This window comes from Pelophylax lessonae (genome assembly GCF_965119305.1).
Source record: "Pelophylax lessonae genome assembly, chromosome: 2".
Lineage (NCBI taxonomy): Eukaryota > Metazoa > Chordata > Amphibia > Anura > Ranidae > Pelophylax > Pelophylax lessonae.
In genome coordinates this window covers 737,477,802-737,496,656 of record NC_138769.1, presented here as the reverse complement: position 1 = coordinate 737,496,656, position 18,855 = coordinate 737,477,802, and the positions used below count along the sequence as shown (strand labels likewise).

The window sequence follows — 18,855 nt, the reverse complement described above, 5'->3', positions numbered from 1 at the left end:
CCTCTCAATATTAAAACCATGTCCTTACAAAACTTTCAAACTGGATGAATTATGTCAGACTTCTTAAGAAGTTCTTAAAATGTTTTAAAATGTTTTAACCACTTTACCACCGGAGGATTTTGCTGTCTTACGTCCGGCCACTTTTTGCGATTCGGCGCTGTGCAACTTTAACTGACAATTGCGCGGTCGTGCGACGCCGTACCCAAACGAAATTTACGTACTTTTTTTCCCACAAACAAAGCTTTCTTTTGGTGGTATTTGATCACCTGTGCGATTTTTACTTTTTGCGATATAAACAAAAAAAGGGCGTTTATTTTGAAAAAATAACAATATTTTTCACATTTTTTATATGAAATTCCCCCCCAAAAAAAATGTAAAAATCAAAAATTTTTGGCCAATTTGTTTTCTGCTACCTATGTTTGGTAAAAAAAATCACAATAAGCGTATTTTGATTGGTTTGCGCAAAAGTTATTGCGTTTACTAACTAAGGGAAAGATTTATGTCATTTTTGGTGTTTTTTTTTTTAACGAGTAATGGTAGCGATCTGCAATTTTTTTTTGCGGGACTGCGACATTGCGGCGGACAGATCGGACCCTTGACTGACATTTTTGACACTTTTGGGGGTACCAGTGACATTTCTACAGTAATCAGTGCTATAAATATGCACTGTTACTGTAAAAATGACACTGGCAGGGAAGGGGTTAACTTTATTGGAGAGGGAGGGGTTAATGAATGCCTGGTGCATACTAATGTGTGTGGGGGGAGGTGACTGAGTGACACAGGGACAGATCGCAGGTTCAGCTATGCTGAACCCTGCAATCTGTGACTCCTTGTCACTTAGGAGATCCGCCCGCTCTGTTTACACAAGCAGGCGGATCTCCAAACTCGATTCCCCCGACGATCGGGGAAGAGCAGCGGTGATGACCGCCGCTCCTCCCCTGGCCCGACTCCCGATGTGACTGAAAACAGCGGGAGCGCGCCTCCGGCGGCGCGCGAGCGCCGCCTACAGGGGGAGGAGTCCAGCGACGTAGGTCTACGTCGCTGGAAGGAATCGAGCCACTTTGCCGCAGTACAGTCAACGTGACTGGTCGGCAAGTGGTTAAAACCACTTCCACCTAAAACCTATACTTCAGTTCATGTCTTACTTTCATTGCTGTATTAAGCTTAGCTGAAGCAACCTTCTGCTGGTTCTAGTACCTCCCCGCACACTGTAGGTGGCTCTGCCTCTCTCATTTGCAGTGAGATCATCCAGTGGGGGTGTCAGCATCCACAATGCACCCTGTGCACCTGCTTCTCCCTTGTCCCTATTCTGCACTCAGTGGGAGCCACTGGGAGACAAGCAGTCACTGGTAAATACAGAAGCCAGATGTCTGTGTTTACAAGTGTTAGTGGTGAGCAGAGGGCCGAGGGCCCGAGCCAGAGGTGGTGGAACCAAGTTCCAGCTGAAAAAAAGCCCTAGTAATAGGGTTTAGAAGTGTTGGGAGCAGTTTCAGGAGCAATGAGAGATCTGCAGATACACTACATTACCAAAAGTATTGGGACGCCTGCCTTTACACACACATGAACTTTAATGGCATCCCAGTCTTAGTCCGTAGGGTTCAATATTGAGTAGGTCCACCCTTTGCAGCTATAACAGCTTCAACCTTTCTGGGAAGGCTGTCCACAAGGTTTAGGAGTGTGTCTATGGGAATGTCTGACCATTCTTCCAGAAGCACATTTATGAGGTCAGGCAATGATGCGGACGAGGGGGCCTGGCTCGCTGGGGGATAGCCCCTTTAACAGAACCGGGACCCACACTATGTTTGTGGGCTTCCATCAGTATGCAGCTTTCTTCAGTCTTTCCAGCCAACCCCCATACAAAGCTAGCCGACAACTTAGCTTGTTCTGGAACCTTCTCTTTTATTAAACAGTCACCCAGCATTTTTATACAGCATGGGCATCCCCCTCCTGATCAGATTACCACACACAGGTCAGGGGTTGCCTGATTACATTATCATATGCAGATGAAATAGTATACAGAAACATAATTAACCTGAACTAATTACTGTATCTAGCCATCTGGACATAACCAATATGTGAGTTCATTAACAATTAACAATGGCACAGACAGGCTTAACAGAATACACATTGAACCTCAATACAAAGAAAATAGGAAAATACCGCCAGTGACAGATCTGTCTCTGACATTGAAGTACAATACACATTATCATAAGTGTAAACACATAGCCCATTTGAAGTAATCCAAACCATATTCTCAGTGTCCATTAAGTATCTGTCTTTTACTCCCAGTAATGGTGAGTACCATCACAGCCCCTACCTGTTCCAACATGACTGCGGACCAGTGCACAAAGCAAGGTCCATAAAGACATGGATTAGCAAGTCTGGGGTGGAGGAACTTGACTGTTCTGAACTCAACCAGATAGAACACCTTTGGGATGAATTAGAGCTGAGACTGCGAGCCAGGCCTTCTTGTCCAACATCAGTGCCTGACCTCACAAATGCGCTTCTGGAAGAATGGTTAAACATTCCCATACACACAAACCTTGTGGACAGCCTTCCCAGAAGAGTTTAAGGTGTTATAGCTGCAAAGGGTGACCTAACTCAATATTGAACCCTACGGACTAAGACTGGGATGCCATTAAAGTTCATGTGTGTGAAAAGGCAGGTGTCCCAATACTTTTGGTAATATAATGTATGCTGGAACCTGCTGTTGTCTGGTCTAGTCCAGCCAATGTGTTTACTATGCTTCAGTTTTTGAGTGAACAGGGAGCCCATGTACAGAGCACGTCCTGCTCATTCATTCTGCAGTGGAGCTGAGGTTGCAAAGAAAAAGATTGAGGATCTGTGTCCTCAAACTCAAAATTGAAACATCAGAGTTCCGTTTAGATTTCTTATATACAGTATCACTAAACTTTTTTTTTTTTTAGTTTAGCATAGAGAAGAGTTAAATTCCATGTCTGTAGTCAGAGTGAAATATGGTTTTTCCTCCCTATACTTACAAAGCGCTATTTTGTCTTTTCGCAGGGGAGTTGTATGACCTGGATGCGGCATCTCTGCAAATTAAAGTTCTTCATTATGTGAGTATTGAGTATCTGGGTCCTTCTCGTACCTCTGTGTCCTTGTTGTAGCCAAATTAAGCTCAATCTTATGATAAGCACGATATTGAAGGAAACTTGTATAGAGTGTATGGAGGCCAACTCTGCTGACCTCTCCTTCTGAAAATACTATTTGTCAGAGAATGCAGCCTATTCATTCACTAGAGACCGATGACATCACTGAGAATGCAGCCTATCCAATCACTAGAGAGCGGTGACATCACTGAGAATGCAGCCTATCCATTCACTAGAGAGCGGTGACATCACTGAGAATGCAGCCTATCCATTCACTAGAGAGCAGTGACATCACTGAGAATGCAGCCTATCCATTCACTAGAGAGCGGTGACATCACTGAGAATGCAGCCTATCCATTCACTAGAGAGCGGTGACATCACTGAGAATGCAGCCTATCCATTCACTAGAGAGCGGTGACATCACTGAGAATGCAGCCTATCCATTCACTAGAGAGCGGTGACATCACTGAGAATGCAGCCTATCCAATCACTAGAGAGCGGTGACATCACTGAGAATGCAGCCTATCCAATCACTAGAGAGTGGTGACATCACTGAGAATGCAGCCTATCCAATCACTAGAGAGTGGTGACATCACTGAGAATGCAGCCTATCCATTCACTAGAGGGCAGTGACATCACTGAGAATGCAGCCTATCCATTCACTTGAGAGCGGTGAAATAGCTGAGAATGCAGCCTATCCAATCACTAGAGAGCGGTGACATCACTGAGAATGCAGCCTATCCATTCACTAGAGAGCGGTGACATCACTGAGAATGCAGCTTATCCATTCACTAGAGAGCGGTGACATCACTGAGAATGCAGCCTATCCATTCACTAGAGAGCGGTGACATCACTGAGAATGCAGCCTATCCATTCACTAGAGAGCGGTGACATCACTGAGAATGCAGCCTATCCAATCACTAGAGAGCGGTGACATCACTGAGACTGTAGCCTATCCATTCACTACTAGAGACCGGTGACATCACTGAGAATGCAGCCTATCCAATCACTAGAGAGCGGTGACATCACAGAGAATGCAGCCTATTCATTCATTAGAGAGCGGTGACATCACTGAGAATGCAGCCTATCCAATCACTAGAGAGCGGTGACATCACTGAGAATGCAGCCTATCCAATCACTAGAAAGCGGTGACATCACTAAGAATGCAGCCTATCCAATCACTAGAGAGCGGTGACATCACTGAGAATGCAGCCTATCCATTCACTAGAGAGCGGTGACATCACTGAGAATGCAGCCTATCCAATCACTAGAGAGCGGTGACATCACTAAGAATGCAGCCTATTCATTCATTAGAGAGCGGTGACATCACTGAGACTGTAGCCTATCCGTTGACCACTCACAGTTTATTTTATTGCCAGTGACCCATGTGTGTACTGTACTTTACAGTCTATTTACCAATGCAGCTGAACTCTGTAGACAACCTGCACTTTTCCTGTAGAAGTTGACATCTCGGTTGGCAGCTCCACCGCTTCCCAAGCAGCTAATAACCGTTACAGGAGCCGGTGAAATGAAAGAAGTCAATTAGGAGCACAAATCATTGCTAACTCAAAGCTTAAATGTACAATTTCACCGTGGTTCTCCGTACACAAGCATTACAGGTGCCAAGCCGCGACCCTGCAGCCATTTGCAAATTGCTAATTGCACTGTAGCAATTACTGCAGATTAAGAATAATAATATGTGTTATTCCCTTATCGAGTTAGTGAAAACAATCTGTTGGATCTGTGTGTTTACTGAAGGATTAGGCGGTGGTGGTGAAACAGGTCAGGGTGACACCCCCAAAGTACCATGAGAAATGAGATAAGAGCTAGGATGGCTATGGATGGGCCTTCTATCACTGGGAGTGGTGGGCTGGTCAGAGATCTGTCATCCTTATCCAAACTGTGTGTCTCCAGGACCAATGGCAGACCAATGGATGGGATGATTGTATGAAAATATAGGTCTGGTTTCTTAGGGGTTTAATATTCAATATAATTCAGGATTCAGCATACTACTCCCAGACAGAGCTACATGAGGAAGAAGGTTTATTCCATAGTTAGTGTCATGTACCTGGTTAGAGACTAAAGGGCTTCCCTTATGGTTCTGGTCCAAACAACCCTAGATATGGTCATAGGGCATGCAAGGCTCAAGGTGGCATGGGACTTACACCCGGTGCATAAAAAAGTGCACACACGCAAAACGTGAGACACACAAAAAGTGCACAAGGCGTACACATGGCCCTCCTCCGAAGAGGAAGGGCCCTGACCCTGATCCCCCGGGGCGCGAAGCTCCTGACAGGGACTGAGTTACTCACTTAGGTCCGCCCAGCCGAAGCCAGGCAGACCCCGTTCTCCAGGGGGACTGCCGGAACAGCTCACCCCAAGTACTAGGTGGGGCTCCCCCGAATGGAGACCCCATGAGAGAGGGCGAACTAGGCCAGAAGGCCATATCCACCCCCTCCCAAGACTTTCAGGGCAGGCCCGAGGACCTACGCCGTACTAATCGTGCAAAGTGACAGTACAACCAAAAAGGGACAAACGTGAACACACGACAAAGAAAAAAACAGAGTGGGGAAAGGGGAAGTGGAGAAGTGCCAAAGTGCGAGACCTTGACAGGCCCCCCGGCCAGGAATAAAAAATTCCTCTGGTGCTGGCCAAAAGGCCCACCCCAAGAGGCAGGTGCAGAAAAAGTGTGATGGTGCAGTGACCAAGGTGCCGAAAAACTCAGGTGAGCTGCCCCTCACCAGTGAGAATTAAGGCACCCCTGGGCTACCACCCTAGGGGCACGTACACCACGGGCTTCTTCAGACCCGGCCCCCGGCCAGACCCAGTGTAGCCCTATCCTACCAGGAGGCATTAGAACTTTAGACAGCTTAGGGAGAACCTGCCTTCAACTGGGGACAAGCCTTTTGCAAGGCCAGATTCAACCCAGGAGGAAAAGCTCTCCTACCGCCATCCGCCATTCCTTACCAATCACATCCAGGAGCAGTACTAACCGTGGTCACCCGGCTTTCTTGCTCCCTTCAAACTGATAGGGGCAGACCCATTCAAATCAGAAGGCAGCGGACCCATCCGGCTTTCTCTGACAGTGCCTACTTCCCGGTCCTCCAGTTACGCCCAGAGCGCCCCGGTTCATTTCAGCCCCTGCCGATACTAACCATCAAGGTCCATACCAACTGATAAGAACAGATACTACACTTGATCTTAGCCAAAAGGAGATGCTTAAGGCCACGTTGCTGAAGGTCAAAGTTGCTAATGGCTGCTCCCGGAGGTAGTCGGCAAGGTTAGCCTCTAGCTGGCACACAGGAGTCTCAGAAGAGTCACGGAGAGGGACAGCAGCTTGGAGATGGTTAACATCAGTGGTAGGATGATGGAGGATAGGACCAGAAGGTAAGGCCTGGAAGAAAGGACCGTCGGGGTCAAGAGCCAAGCCCAGGTCATGCACAGGTGAGCAAAAGGATCTGGATAGGAGAAATGTTGTCTGGAACCAAGCCAAGGTCAGACACAGATGAGTAGCGTAGTTGGAGATAATGAAGAAGCCAGGAGCCAAGCCAGGGTCACAAGAAGGAAGTCCAGGCAGGGCTGGGACAAGGGTTGGGCACAAGGAGGCAGCTGTCCTGAGCACAGTTTCTTCGCCACCCCCAACTCTCTTCAGTGCTGATCAGTGTATATATAAACCCTAACGATGAACTTCTCCTATTTGTTCCCATTCGGTCTGTTAAATATAGCATTGAAAGCATTTTGTTTTATTTGTTTTATAGCTTCCAAAAATGCCTGTTGATCCTGCCAGAAATTCTATGAGTTGATAACTTCCTATTCTGCTCTCTCTGAGTATTACAGGTCACCTCCTTCCTATGTTATGGAGAAGAGAAGAGGGGCAGGTGTTTGTAACACCTAACATACTTCCTGTACTAGGGTGACAACGCTGCTCCTCTGTACAGTACAGTGAGTAAGCGTTGTCACCCTAGGACAGGAAGTGTGTTACTGGCAGAATGTAAAGGAAAAACTAAAACAGCCACCATATCTAAGGACTGATAAACTGCAATATATTACATTTTTGTTCTTTGGTTTAGTGTGAGAGGGCTGAGTAGAATCCTGCAGTCAGGGGATTGGTTCTACGATGGCAGTTCTGCATTGGGGAAGCTGCTAGTGTCTCAAAACCAAGGAAAATGGACCACATTTAGGAGTAGATGGAGAAGTGTCATTGCCATGGCCACTATAAGACATGATAGGGCCCTGTACAGCCTACCTGGTAGTCCACTCACCCATCTTATCCCTCAAAGGACAAAAAACATTGCATGATATCCAACATAAAAGGATAAAAAATTGCATGATCCAGCCAAGGTGGACACTCATGTTGTAGGTTTGGGGATGGGGCATCATACTTTACTTTGGAATGTTGACAGAAAGCTGCATAGGTGATGGAACCAGAGAGGATAGGACAGGCTGACCATGAATTGGTCACTTCATTGCTGGTGGTCTCATCACAGGAGAGGCAGGGTCACATCGGGTCAGAAGAGTGACCAGGGGCTGGTATGGGAGTACGGCCTATCCCTCTCTGTGGCCCTGGTTTTGGCACCATTCACCAGCCATGTCGGAGAGCAAAGTATGAAGGATGGAAGGTGAAGACGTAAAGAAGGCCGCAGTGAGGGGCAAAAGTAGGGCTCCAATATGGAACAGAAGGTAGACCTGTTTCAATCCAGGTAGACAATGTAGACATGGTCTGACTTCCCCCAGGCTATAGGGATAGAAGTAGACCACACAGATTTGCAAGTTGGACTCAACAAGTTTGCAACCAAACTGTATGGAGGTAGGAGAGGGCAGGAAGAGAAAGTCCTGGGATGGCAGCTCCAGTCCCGACTTGTCTGTAGACGTTCTTCAGAAAATAAGATTTTCTTCCCTTTTCCTATTCTCTCCTCTCCTTTTTTCTCCTCTCTTCACCTTTCTCCTCTTCTCTCTTTTCTTCTTTCGCCTCTCCTCGATTTTCTTCTTTCTCTTATCCTGACTTTTCTCCTTTCTCCTTATTTTTCTCCCTTTCCTCTCCTCTCCTCTCCTCTCTCCACTCCTCTCCTTTCTCCTCTCTTCTTCCCTTTCTCCTACCTTTTTCCTCTCCTCTCTTCTCTCCTCTCCTCTATTCTCTCCTTTCTCCTCTCCTCTCTTCTCCCCTTTCTCCTCTCCTCTCTTCATTCTTCTCTCCTCTGCTCTCTTCTCTCCTTTCTCCTCTCCATTTACTTCTTCTCTTTTCTGCTTTCTCCTCTCCTCTCTTTTCTGTTTTCTCCTCTCCTTGCTTTTCTCCTTTCTCCTTATTTTTCTCCTTTTCCTCCCCTCTCCTCTCCTCTCCTCTCCTCTCCTCCCCTCCCCTTTATCCACTCCTCTCCTCTTTTCTCCTTTCTTCTCTCCTCTCTTCTTCCCTTTCTCCTACCTTTCTCCTCTCCTGTCTTCCTCTCCTCTCTTCTCTCGTCTCCTCTCTTCACTCCTCTCCTCTCTTCTCTCCATTCTCCTCTCCTCTGCTCTTTTCTCTCCATTCTCCTCTCCTCTGCTCTCTTCTCTCCTTTCTCCTCTCCATTTGCTTCTTCTCTTTTCTGCTTTTTCCTCTCCTCTCTGTTCTTTTTTCTCCTATCCTTGCTTTTCTTATTTCTCCTCTCTTTTTCTCCTTACGCCTCTCCTCTCTTTTTCTCCTGTCGCCTCACCTCACTTTTCTCCTTTCTCCTCTCCTCACTTTTCTCCTCCTTTCTCCTTATTTTTCTCCTTTTCTTCTCCTCTCCTCTCCTCCCCTTTATCCACTCCTCTCCTCTTCTCTCCTTTCTTCTCTCCGCTCTTCTTCCCTTTCTCCTACCTTTCTCCTCTCCTGTCTTCCTCTCCTCTCTTCTCTCTTCTCCTCTCTTCACTCCTCTCCTCTCTTCTCTCCTTTCTCCTCTCCTCTCTTCTCTCCATTCTCCTCTCCTCTGCTCTCTTCTCACTTTTCTTCTCTCTATTTACTTCTTCTCTTTTCTGCTTTCTCCTCGCCTCTCTTTTCTTTTTTTCTCCTCTCTTTACTTTTCTTATCTCTCCTCTCTTTTTCTCCTTTCGTCTCTCCTCTCTTTTTCCCCTTTCGCCTCTCCTTTCTCCTCTCCTCTCTTCCCTCCTTTCCTCACTTCTATGTAAATCATCTGGCACTTTTACTTTATTGTCATTTTAATCAGCCTTATAGAAAAGTTTAGTCTCCCGTCATAAATGAATGTGAACTTGGCTAATTTACATATTAATGATACAGAGAAGGTCAACTAAGAGGTGATTCTCATTAGGCGTGCTGCAGGAATAGGAATTCATTATCCTGACATTGCATGTTTTCGGGGGAAATACAGCGCGACACGTTGGGAACATACATGGAGGTCTATAAATTATGAGTCCTAATCTGCTCTTGATTCCATCCCCCACTGCTGCCCTTGTACACCCCAAAACTCTGATACACTGACCAGAATTAGTGTGTTACCTTCTCATTCAAACGCATATGTAAATGTGTGACCATTTTAATGAGGGCCGGTGCTGGGGGTGGGGGGCAAACAGGGAAAGTGCCCAGGGGCCCCAAACCCTGGAGCCCCGGCCCAGGCCATTTTTCCCATCCAGTCTCTGTGTGCACTCACTGCTCACCTGTCAGACCCCCTCAGCAGCATCGGTTGCAGGTCTTTACCTTTTTGCACCCCACCGCAGAGCTCCACTTCAGCTGTTCAGCCAATCAGAAAGCTCTGACCAGTGTCATAACTCTCTGATTGGCTTCACTATTATGAGAACAGATTAATGAACTGCAGGGGTGGGGCTCTGTTCCACAACATGTGACTTCTCACAGATAGATGAGAAATGAGTGCACACGGGGCCGGGCAGAAGAGGGCGTTTCAGCAGGAGGGTGGAACAAAAGGGGCAGGACCTACAACCTATGCTTCTAAAGCAGTTCACAGGGGGATGGGGAGGGGCACATTGGCCTATTCATCTTGGGTACTGAAGGGCTTTGTCCCGTGCACACAGAAACTGACACTGCATGCAATTGTACAGGAGTTTTCTGTTCAGTCTTGCTAAGAATCCTCTTTAGAAAATGCCTTTGGGGCCCTTCCACACATGTATGTGATGAACAATGGACTTTTTTCCCTTAGACTGACCACCAACGCTGAGATTTTCACTTATGGACCACAATTAATGAGTTTTTTCTCCTGCTGACCACCAACACTGAGGATATTTCCCCACATTGGCCACCACATTTATTGATATTTCTACATCCTTCTTTGTACAGAAAAACACATGTAATGGAAGAGTTTAATTGTTGAAAATATCCTTAGTCTTGAGATTTACGTGTCTGGGAGGCTCTGGTGTGTGGCACTTATGGAGTCTGTTGAGGGTACTAGGGCTGCTGTAGTTTTTAAATGTAGTGTAAACAGCGAGTAGGCTCACACCTACCATTTAGAGCATGTGTAGCAAACACAAGGCCCACGGGCCGAATCCGGCCCGCAGGCCGAATCCGGCCCGCCAGGCCGAATCCGGCCCGCCAGGCCTTTTCATGCGGCCCACGTAGTGGCCGCTGCCTGCCACCTCTTTATTACTTTCTTGCACACAAATACATTCGCCGGCGCCGCCTGTGTTTCTGTGCTTGCGCGGCCGGCCGGATTCCATGGCGACATCTCACGCTCCCTCTGTCCTAGCGGCGCCGGCTGATTGAGATGAGAGCATGCCCGGCCGGCCAGTCTCCTGCTCTCTCTCCTCAGTCCCTCTAGTGGCGCCGGCTATTAGTGTCAGTGTTTTTTTTTTTTTTTCTGTAAGTGAGCTGCACCCTGAGAGTGGGCTTTTTGCCCAATACACATGCAGGGGTTGTACCAGAGCTGGGACAGATAGGAAGGTAAGAGAAAGCACAGATGTGAGGTTTTTTTTGGGGGGGGCAGGGTGGGGTGGTGAGGGCTGTGGAGGCAGGTGGGAGGATGGGAGCAGAGTGTACTCCTGAGCCCCGTACTCCGTACCCAGCGCACGTGAAAACTCTGCATGCAACCCCGCACTCCGTACACAACCCCGCACTCCTGAACTCCGCACGCAACCCCGCACTCCTGAACTCCACACGCAGTACGCAACCCCGCACTCTGTACCCAGCGCACTCCTGAACTCCGCACTCTGTACCCAGCGCACTCCTGAACTCTGCACTCTGTACCCAGCACACTCCTGAACTCCGCACTCTGTACACAGTGCACTCCTGAACTCTGCACTCTGTACCCAGCGCACTCCTGAACTCTGCACTCTGTACCCAGCGCACTCCTGAACTCCGCACTCTGTACCCAGTGCACTCCTGAACCTCGCACTCTGTACCCAGTGCACTCCTGAACTCAGCACTCTGTACCCAGCGCACTCCTGAACTCTGCACTCTGTACCCAGCGCACTCATGAACACCGCACTCTGTACCCAGCGCGCTCATGAACCCCATACTCCGTACAACTGGCCCTTTGAGGGCAACTATATTGCTAATGTGGCCCCCAATGAATTTGAGTTTGACACCCCTGATTTAGAGCAATCTTTCTAAACCTTTTCAACACAGAGAAACCCTTGAAATACATTTCCGATTTCAAGGAACCCCTGCTAAAAATGCTATATCTGCAACTTCTGATACATTAGTGTGACGGTCAGTGAGAAGAATGCCCCTTACACTTGTGGTTATTGGGAAGAATTATCCCCTACAGATAGATAAAATGATGAATGGTGTCAGTGGGAAATTATCTAAGAGGCAGAAATTGCTCATTGCTCAAGGAACCCCCAGCAACCTCTGGAGGAACCCTTGGAATCCATGGAACCCTGGTTGAGAAATCCTGGTTTAGAGTATTACAGCCAAACATAGGCAGCCTGCAACTGTTGGATCTTCTCTTTACACAAACGTGCCCCCAGGTCTGCTTCTCTTATATTCTCCTTCCACAGCAGTCCTTAAAGTGTACAGTATGTAAAGCAAAAAAATAAACTTCTCTTATTTACTCCATTTTGGTTTTATGAAAAATACAATCAGAACCTTTGATAGATCTGTTCAATACATGCAAAAAAAGTTAAGAAGACCAGAAGATGGCAAAGTGCAAAGAAGTTGTTGACCCTACCAGAAATCCATTAAATGAATAACTTACTGTAAAGCTACCCCCCCCTCCCCCGTTAGATCGGCTGAAGGTTAGCTGGTTCTTTCCCAAAACTGTGCAAAGGCAGCAGGGGCGTACCAAGGGGTTGGCCAGATTGGCGCCCGCCAGGGGCACAGGCCGAGGGGAAGGCGCAAAAAAATTGGCAGTGTTAGCAGTGATTTTTGCACCCTCCACTCAGCCTGCACCCCCGGTGCCCCCAGGCAGCGTGCGGCTCCAATCCTCTCTCTATGTCACACACTTTCTCTCTCTCTCTCTCTGTCACCCCCCCCCTGTCTCTGTCACCCCCTCTCTCTCTGTCTCTGTCACCCCCTCTCTCTGTCAGCCCTCTCTCTCTGTCACCCCCCTCTCTCTGTCTCTCTCACCCTCTCTCTCTCTCTCTCTGTCACCCCCCCTCTCTCTCTCTGTCACTCCCCCTCTCTCTCTCTGTCACCCCCTCTCTCTGTCAGTCCTCTCTCTCTCTGTCCCCCCCTCTCTCTGTCTCTCTCTCTGTCACCCCCCTCTCTCTCTCTCTGTCACCCCCTCTCTCACTCTCTGTCACCACCTCTCTCTTTCTGTCAAACCCCTCTCTCTTTGTCACCCCCTCTATCTCTGTCACCCCCCTCTCTCTCTCTCTCTCTGTCACCCCCCACCCTTCTCTCTCTCTCACTCCATCTCTTTCTCTCTCTGTCACCCCCATCTCTCTCTCTCTCACCCGCTATCTCTTTCATCCCCCTCTCTCTCACTCTGTCACCCCCTCTCTCCAACAACCCCTCTCACTCTCTCTGTCACCACCTCTCTCTGCCACCCCCTCTCTCTCTCTGTCACCCCCTCTCTCTGTCACTCCCTCTCTCTGTCACCCCCCCTTTCTCTTTCTCTCTCTCTCTCTCTGTCAAACCCCCCTTTCTCTTTTGGAGGGGGCGCCAATACAACTCCTCGCAAAGGGCGCGGAAGACCCTAGGTACGCCTCTGAAAGGCATCCAGGCAAACCGCAACAGTCCATATGCTCTGGCTCAATAAACAGTTTAGGGGGGTCTTTTTTTGTATTTATTGGTGATTTAACTTGAAGTGGGTGTAGGGCAGTATGGGATACCCTAGAAACACTACGGAGGAACGGGAGGACACACTTTATTGTGCTAAGCTTCTCGAATAGTCTTTACGTGAGCAGCAAAGTAAGATAGCCAGACCTTGCTAGGACCTTGCTAGGGCTGTGCCAGCCAGAATCACCAATGGCACTCCACCCAAAAAACACAAGTACTCGTTCACTAGGACCAGGAGCTCAGGTCTATACTCACAACCACTACACAACACTACAGAGGAACAGTAGGACACACTACACTGTGCTAAGCTTCTCTGAACAGTCTTTACGCGAGGATCAAAGTAAGATAGCCAGAACTGAGACCTTGCCAGAGCTGTCCCAGCCAGAATCACCACTGGCACTCTACCCAAAGGACACCAGCACTCATTCACCAGGGCTTGGAGCTCCGGTCCATACTCACAATGTCAGAGGATAGCCAGATGCCTCCTTCCAGTATCCACCAGGCAACCTGCAGCATGTGAGGTCCAGAACAGCCCAAAGCAATCAACAGTTGCTTCATTGATTACATAGGAGCCAAAAAAGAACTAAATTTACCTAATATCCTATCCAGGAGGATGCAGTGTTATTTCATGCAATGTTATCAGCCTTGCCCAGCTGTCCTTGTAAACTACATCCCCTATGTTATAGAATGGAGGAGAGTAGGAGGTACTTTTTAGTCCTAACACACGTCCTCTAGGAGAACAACGTTGCTCTTCCATAGATACAGCACAGTGAGTGAATGTTATGACCCTAGGACAGGAAGTATGTTGCTGGCAGGATCACCAGGTGATAAAGAAAATAACTATAATATAATGAAGCCTCCTAGATTGGGTTCTGGAGTCCAGAGACTTCAAAGAGTTTCAGGGAAATAAAGCCTCTAATTCTTTGTCTAGGTCTTGCCCGAGACCAGCAGGTTGTAAGTGCAGGTGTGCAAAACCTTTATAATCAAGGGCCTGACAGGGGTTCAGATCTTCACCCGCGAGACAGGAGGTCCCCTTGCCAGGGTGGGGGACAGAGCAATAGGGAAAGTAAAACGTAATATATGTGTCAATCCAATCGAATCGGTTGGATCTCTTTGTGTATGATAAAGTTATATGAAAGTGCTGAGGTGCAATAAATAAACAAAATTTCATAAAAGTGGTGAATTTATTCCAATATTAAATAATACAGTGCAAAGAGTTGATAAATGATAATAAATAATATATAATATTTAGTTGTTGTGAACAATTTGTGCCCAAAAAATGGGAATTCCTGGTGGTAAAGTGGTGAGAGTGAGGAGGTAATTGTTCCCAAAACAAGTATTGAATGCTGCAATCACCTGTGTGGCCACTAGGTGTCGCGCTGCATATACAACCTGTAGATGTAATGGACAGGCTGATGTATATCCCGGGGTTCCTCTCCTCGGTCCAGCAAGGCACAGGCTGGCGGTTTCACATAGGAAAGAAAGAGGGGAGCCCCATAAAGCAGTATATTGTGAAGAGTGCTGGCAAAAAATAGTATACACTCACGGTGAAGCTGCCTCGGATCAGTGTTGAGCGATCGCCGGGAAGCTTCCACGTTCCACGGCTGCAAAGTCCGAAACCGGGAGTGACGCTATGACGCAATGGACTCCGCCCTACGTGTTTAGTCAGAGGACGTCTGCTGGAGCAATAAATAAATTTTGTTTATTTATTGCACCTCAGCACTTTCATATAACTTTATCATACACAAAGAGATCCAACCGATTCGATTGGATTGACACATATATTACGTTTTACTTTCTCCTTTGGTATTATAATTTATGGGTGTCACCCCTTTTTGTATGGGATTTAATTTATGAGGTTTTTTGCACATTATTGCACTTTAAACACCTGATCACTTATAGGTAGCGCCGTCTCAACCTTCTTTGCACTTTTACTTTAACTCTTAACCCCTCGGGGTTTGGTTGTTGGCTGCTTACACCTAGTATTTATTTCACTGTTCACCGTACACTCCATAGCGCTGGTCACCTCTGTTTTTGCCTAGAGCAATAGGGAGCTGCAAGAGAAAGAGCAGAGAGAGAGAAATGCAGGGTTGCTTGCATGCACAGAGGTGTTGAGAATTGGTATGAGGGTCCAGACCAAAGGCCTAGGCTTGAGGCCTGAGCAGCAGTGCTGTGAGGTTAAGCCAGGATATCATTTTTTCATTGTGTTTGTGTATCGCTCACCCCCGAAGGGGCCGCTGAAGATAGACAGGTTCTCCCAAATAGTATAGACGCTGCCCCACGCACACTGACAATTAAGGCTATGTCTAGGGGATGCCGTTTTAGGGTTTATTGCTGAAGAACTTTAAAAGGAGAAGGGTGTAGGGTCAAAGGATAATCCAAAATGATCAGTTATGATATTAGAAAGACAAAGTTCCTTCTAATCTTCTCAAGAGCAGCTTTTCTGGGGGTAGAAGGGTATGTCTAGGATGTTAATTGCCCTGCAACAGCAGTCCATAAAGCAACCTCTGGCAACTGGTTCTTCTCTAGCATTTGGCCAACTATCAGTCCCAGTGAAGACTTTACTCACAGCGTCCCAGAAGCTGTCCACCACCCAGCACCCTCAGGCAAATCGTCTGCGAAGGAAAGAAGGATTCCTCTTTCAGTCCACGACTCAGAGACAGTGCCCTTCAGCAAGGGTGCTTCTTTGGCAATTCTTTTCAGGCTTTACCCACAACAACCTCGGAGGCTCAAGCAGCAATCTCTTGTCGCTCTGGCTTTCTCCCGGGGGGGACAGCCCGCCTAGGAGACTGGAACTCTCCTTGAATAGGAAAGAACCATTTGCTCAGGCCTCCTGTTTATTTATCATCATCTCAGTCGCCTTCTGGAAGCCTCCTTCCAGGGATAAGCTAGGGCATGATAAATATTTAACTGATCATTTGAAAATCCCCCACCAGTGGCAGCTGGTGCTCCAGCAGTCGGGGGGGGTGGCAGACGGACGCCCCCAATCACTCCAGCCCACACCACCATATCCCCACCCCCCTTGCCAGTTTACTTACCTTGCTCCGCAGGATCAACAGGCAGCGGCAGCGGCTTACCCCCTCAGTCTTCATGTTCCCTCTCGGTGGCCGTCTCCTCCCTCCTTCTTGGCCAATAGGATGCCTTCTCCTTTCGGCCAATCTGGAAACAGGTCTCAGGACCCGCTTCCTGATTGGCGGGGAGGAGAATCAGTGTGGCAATAGTGAATATTCATTCGCTATTGTCACACAACTGGGTGGGCTCAGGGCGCAGTGCTCTGCGCCCCAAGCCCACCCTTTTTTTAAGCCTATTAGAGCCTCTGGCTCTAATCACATGCTTCAAATCCCCCATTGGAATTCATGCGTTCTGCGCCCTGCATGTAGATTAGGGGGCCGGACACATGGATGGGAGGGCGGCGCACCTGCGCCCCTAATGGACGGGCCGCCACTGTCCCCCGCTATGCTCTGGAGGCTTCTTCAAGAGTCAGGGGGAAGCATTCAAACTCTCAGCTCAAGAATCCTGATCAGACCCAACTGATCAACAACCACTCACTACAGTGGGGTCAAAAACTAAATGAATACCTGGAAACCTAACTAAGAGGATGCTACACCCGAACAAATGGGGGAAACCCCCTCCAAGGGTGACAATTTATCTCAACCTTTTACATATTTTTTAAATAAAAAATGGGCCAACAAGCCCTAAAACCATATTTTCTGGATGGACCGAACTCATCGGCAAGCACTACACCCCAGCAAACTCCATATTATCACTATAGATATAAATATATTTATTTATTATTCACTGTATAATGCTTGTATGGGAAGATTAATCTTCACCCATCGTATTTCTATTTATTATAAATTATGAAGATTTATACCACGGCCTCTGTCCTCCGTATCCTAAGCCGCATTTTCTTCCAGCTTAAATGATTCCGTGTATCTGAAGTACAGATAAATCCGTATGCTGCGCATCAGACGCTGCTGCGAGAGTACAAAGCATCAGGAAATAGGATTATTTTTATCGTTCTATAGAAAGGGACAAAAGAAGCGCGGTTCGTACTACGGGACAAAAATATCTTCCTCATACCGATGTCGGGGATAGAACAATTACAGGGGATTTTTTAGCGTTCTCTACCAAAACGAAATTGAAAATCAGTTTCACATCGGCTAAAAATAGACGAGCGTGCAGCGGCGCTATTGTGAACCGGCTTTGTGCGCCGCTTGCGGAGGGAACAATGCCACCTTTAATTCAGCTCTTCTGATGTCAGGGGATTTTTAATTTGCCCTCCGAGGGGATGCAAGATGTTATGGTGCCAGATTTTTTATTCAGTTCAGCTTTCCCCCTTGACACCCCCTATGGACTGGATCGGTTTTTATATTTCTTTCATAGGCCGGTTTATTCAAAAATAACTTTATAAAACGCTACCCCCGGAGGGGCCACTCGTAATAGCTGACTCTTCCCTGATGGTATCGAGGTTGCTAGTCCACCCAAGCACCAAATCATATATGCCTGCTCCAATAAACAGTCTAGAGTAGTGATGGCGAACCTTTTCGAGCCCGAGTGCCCAAACTGCAACACAAAACCAACTTATATGTTTCAAAGTGCCAGAGAGTCAATACTGGGGGTGGGAATGTGATATATCACCTCCCAGTCACCTACCAACTGCCGTCTGAAAATTGATCCACCGTGCATTGCTTCTCAGAAGAGCAGCAAGGGATGCTGCATATGTAAATGCACCCCAACCCAGCTACTCACCTCTGCATCCCAAAGCCCCCCTCTTTGCTTATTCCTACATGCCCTGCTCACTATTGCACCCCCACAAAGCTGCTGATCTTGTAAAGGTTAGCCGGTCAGTGGTGTGGGCTCTTCTTCCTCGCATGCCCACAGAGAGGGCTCTGCGTGCCAGCTCTGCACGTGTGCCATGGGTTCGCCACTACTGGTCTAGAGGATGTCTTTTTATATTTTATGCTTGAAGAAACTTTAAATAGGAGATGGGTTAGGGCATGGGATACTCCAAATCGATCATCAATAGCAATGCAGCCATGCAGCCCCAGACCATGACACTCCCACCGCCATGCTTGACTGTAGGAAGACACACATGTCTTTGTACTCCTCACCTGGTTGCCGCCACACACACTTGACACCATCTGAACCAAATAGGTTTATCTTGGTCTCATTAGACCACAGGAGATGGTTCCAGTAATCCATGTCCTTAGTCTGCTTGTCTTCAGCAAACTGTTTGCAGGCTTTCTTGTTCATCATCTTTAAAAGAGGCTTCCTTCTGGGACGACAGCCATGCAGACCAATTTGATGCAGTGTGCGGCGTATGGTCTGAGCACTGACAGGCTGACCCCCCCCACCCCTTCAACCTCTGCAGCAATGCTGGCAGCACTCATACGTCTATTTCCCAAAGACAACCTCTGGATATGATGCTGAGCACGTGCACTCAACTTCTTTGGTGGACCATGGCGAGGCCTGTTCTGAGTGGAACCTGTCCTGTTAAACCGCTGTATGGTCTTGGCCACCCTGCTGTAGCTCAGTTTTAGTGTCTTGGCAATCTTCTTATAGCCTAGGCCATCTTTATGTAGAGCAACAATTTTTTTTTTT

At 47.6% G+C, this 18,855-nt stretch overlaps 1 protein-coding gene across 3 annotated transcripts in view; it reads left to right on the top strand.

Annotated features, from left to right (window-relative positions):
• The window catches only part of PDE2A (phosphodiesterase 2A), a 992,945-nt gene that overhangs the window by 805,223 nt on the left and 168,867 nt on the right, over nucleotides 1–18,855 (top strand). For all 3 annotated transcript variants that reach the window (XM_082244574.1, XM_082244575.1, XM_082244576.1), the window contains one exon: nucleotides 3,025–3,077. In XM_082244574.1, coding sequence (XP_082100700.1) covers nucleotides 3,025–3,077 — 53 coding nt within the window. The remainder of the gene's footprint in view (nucleotides 1–3,024; nucleotides 3,078–18,855) is intronic.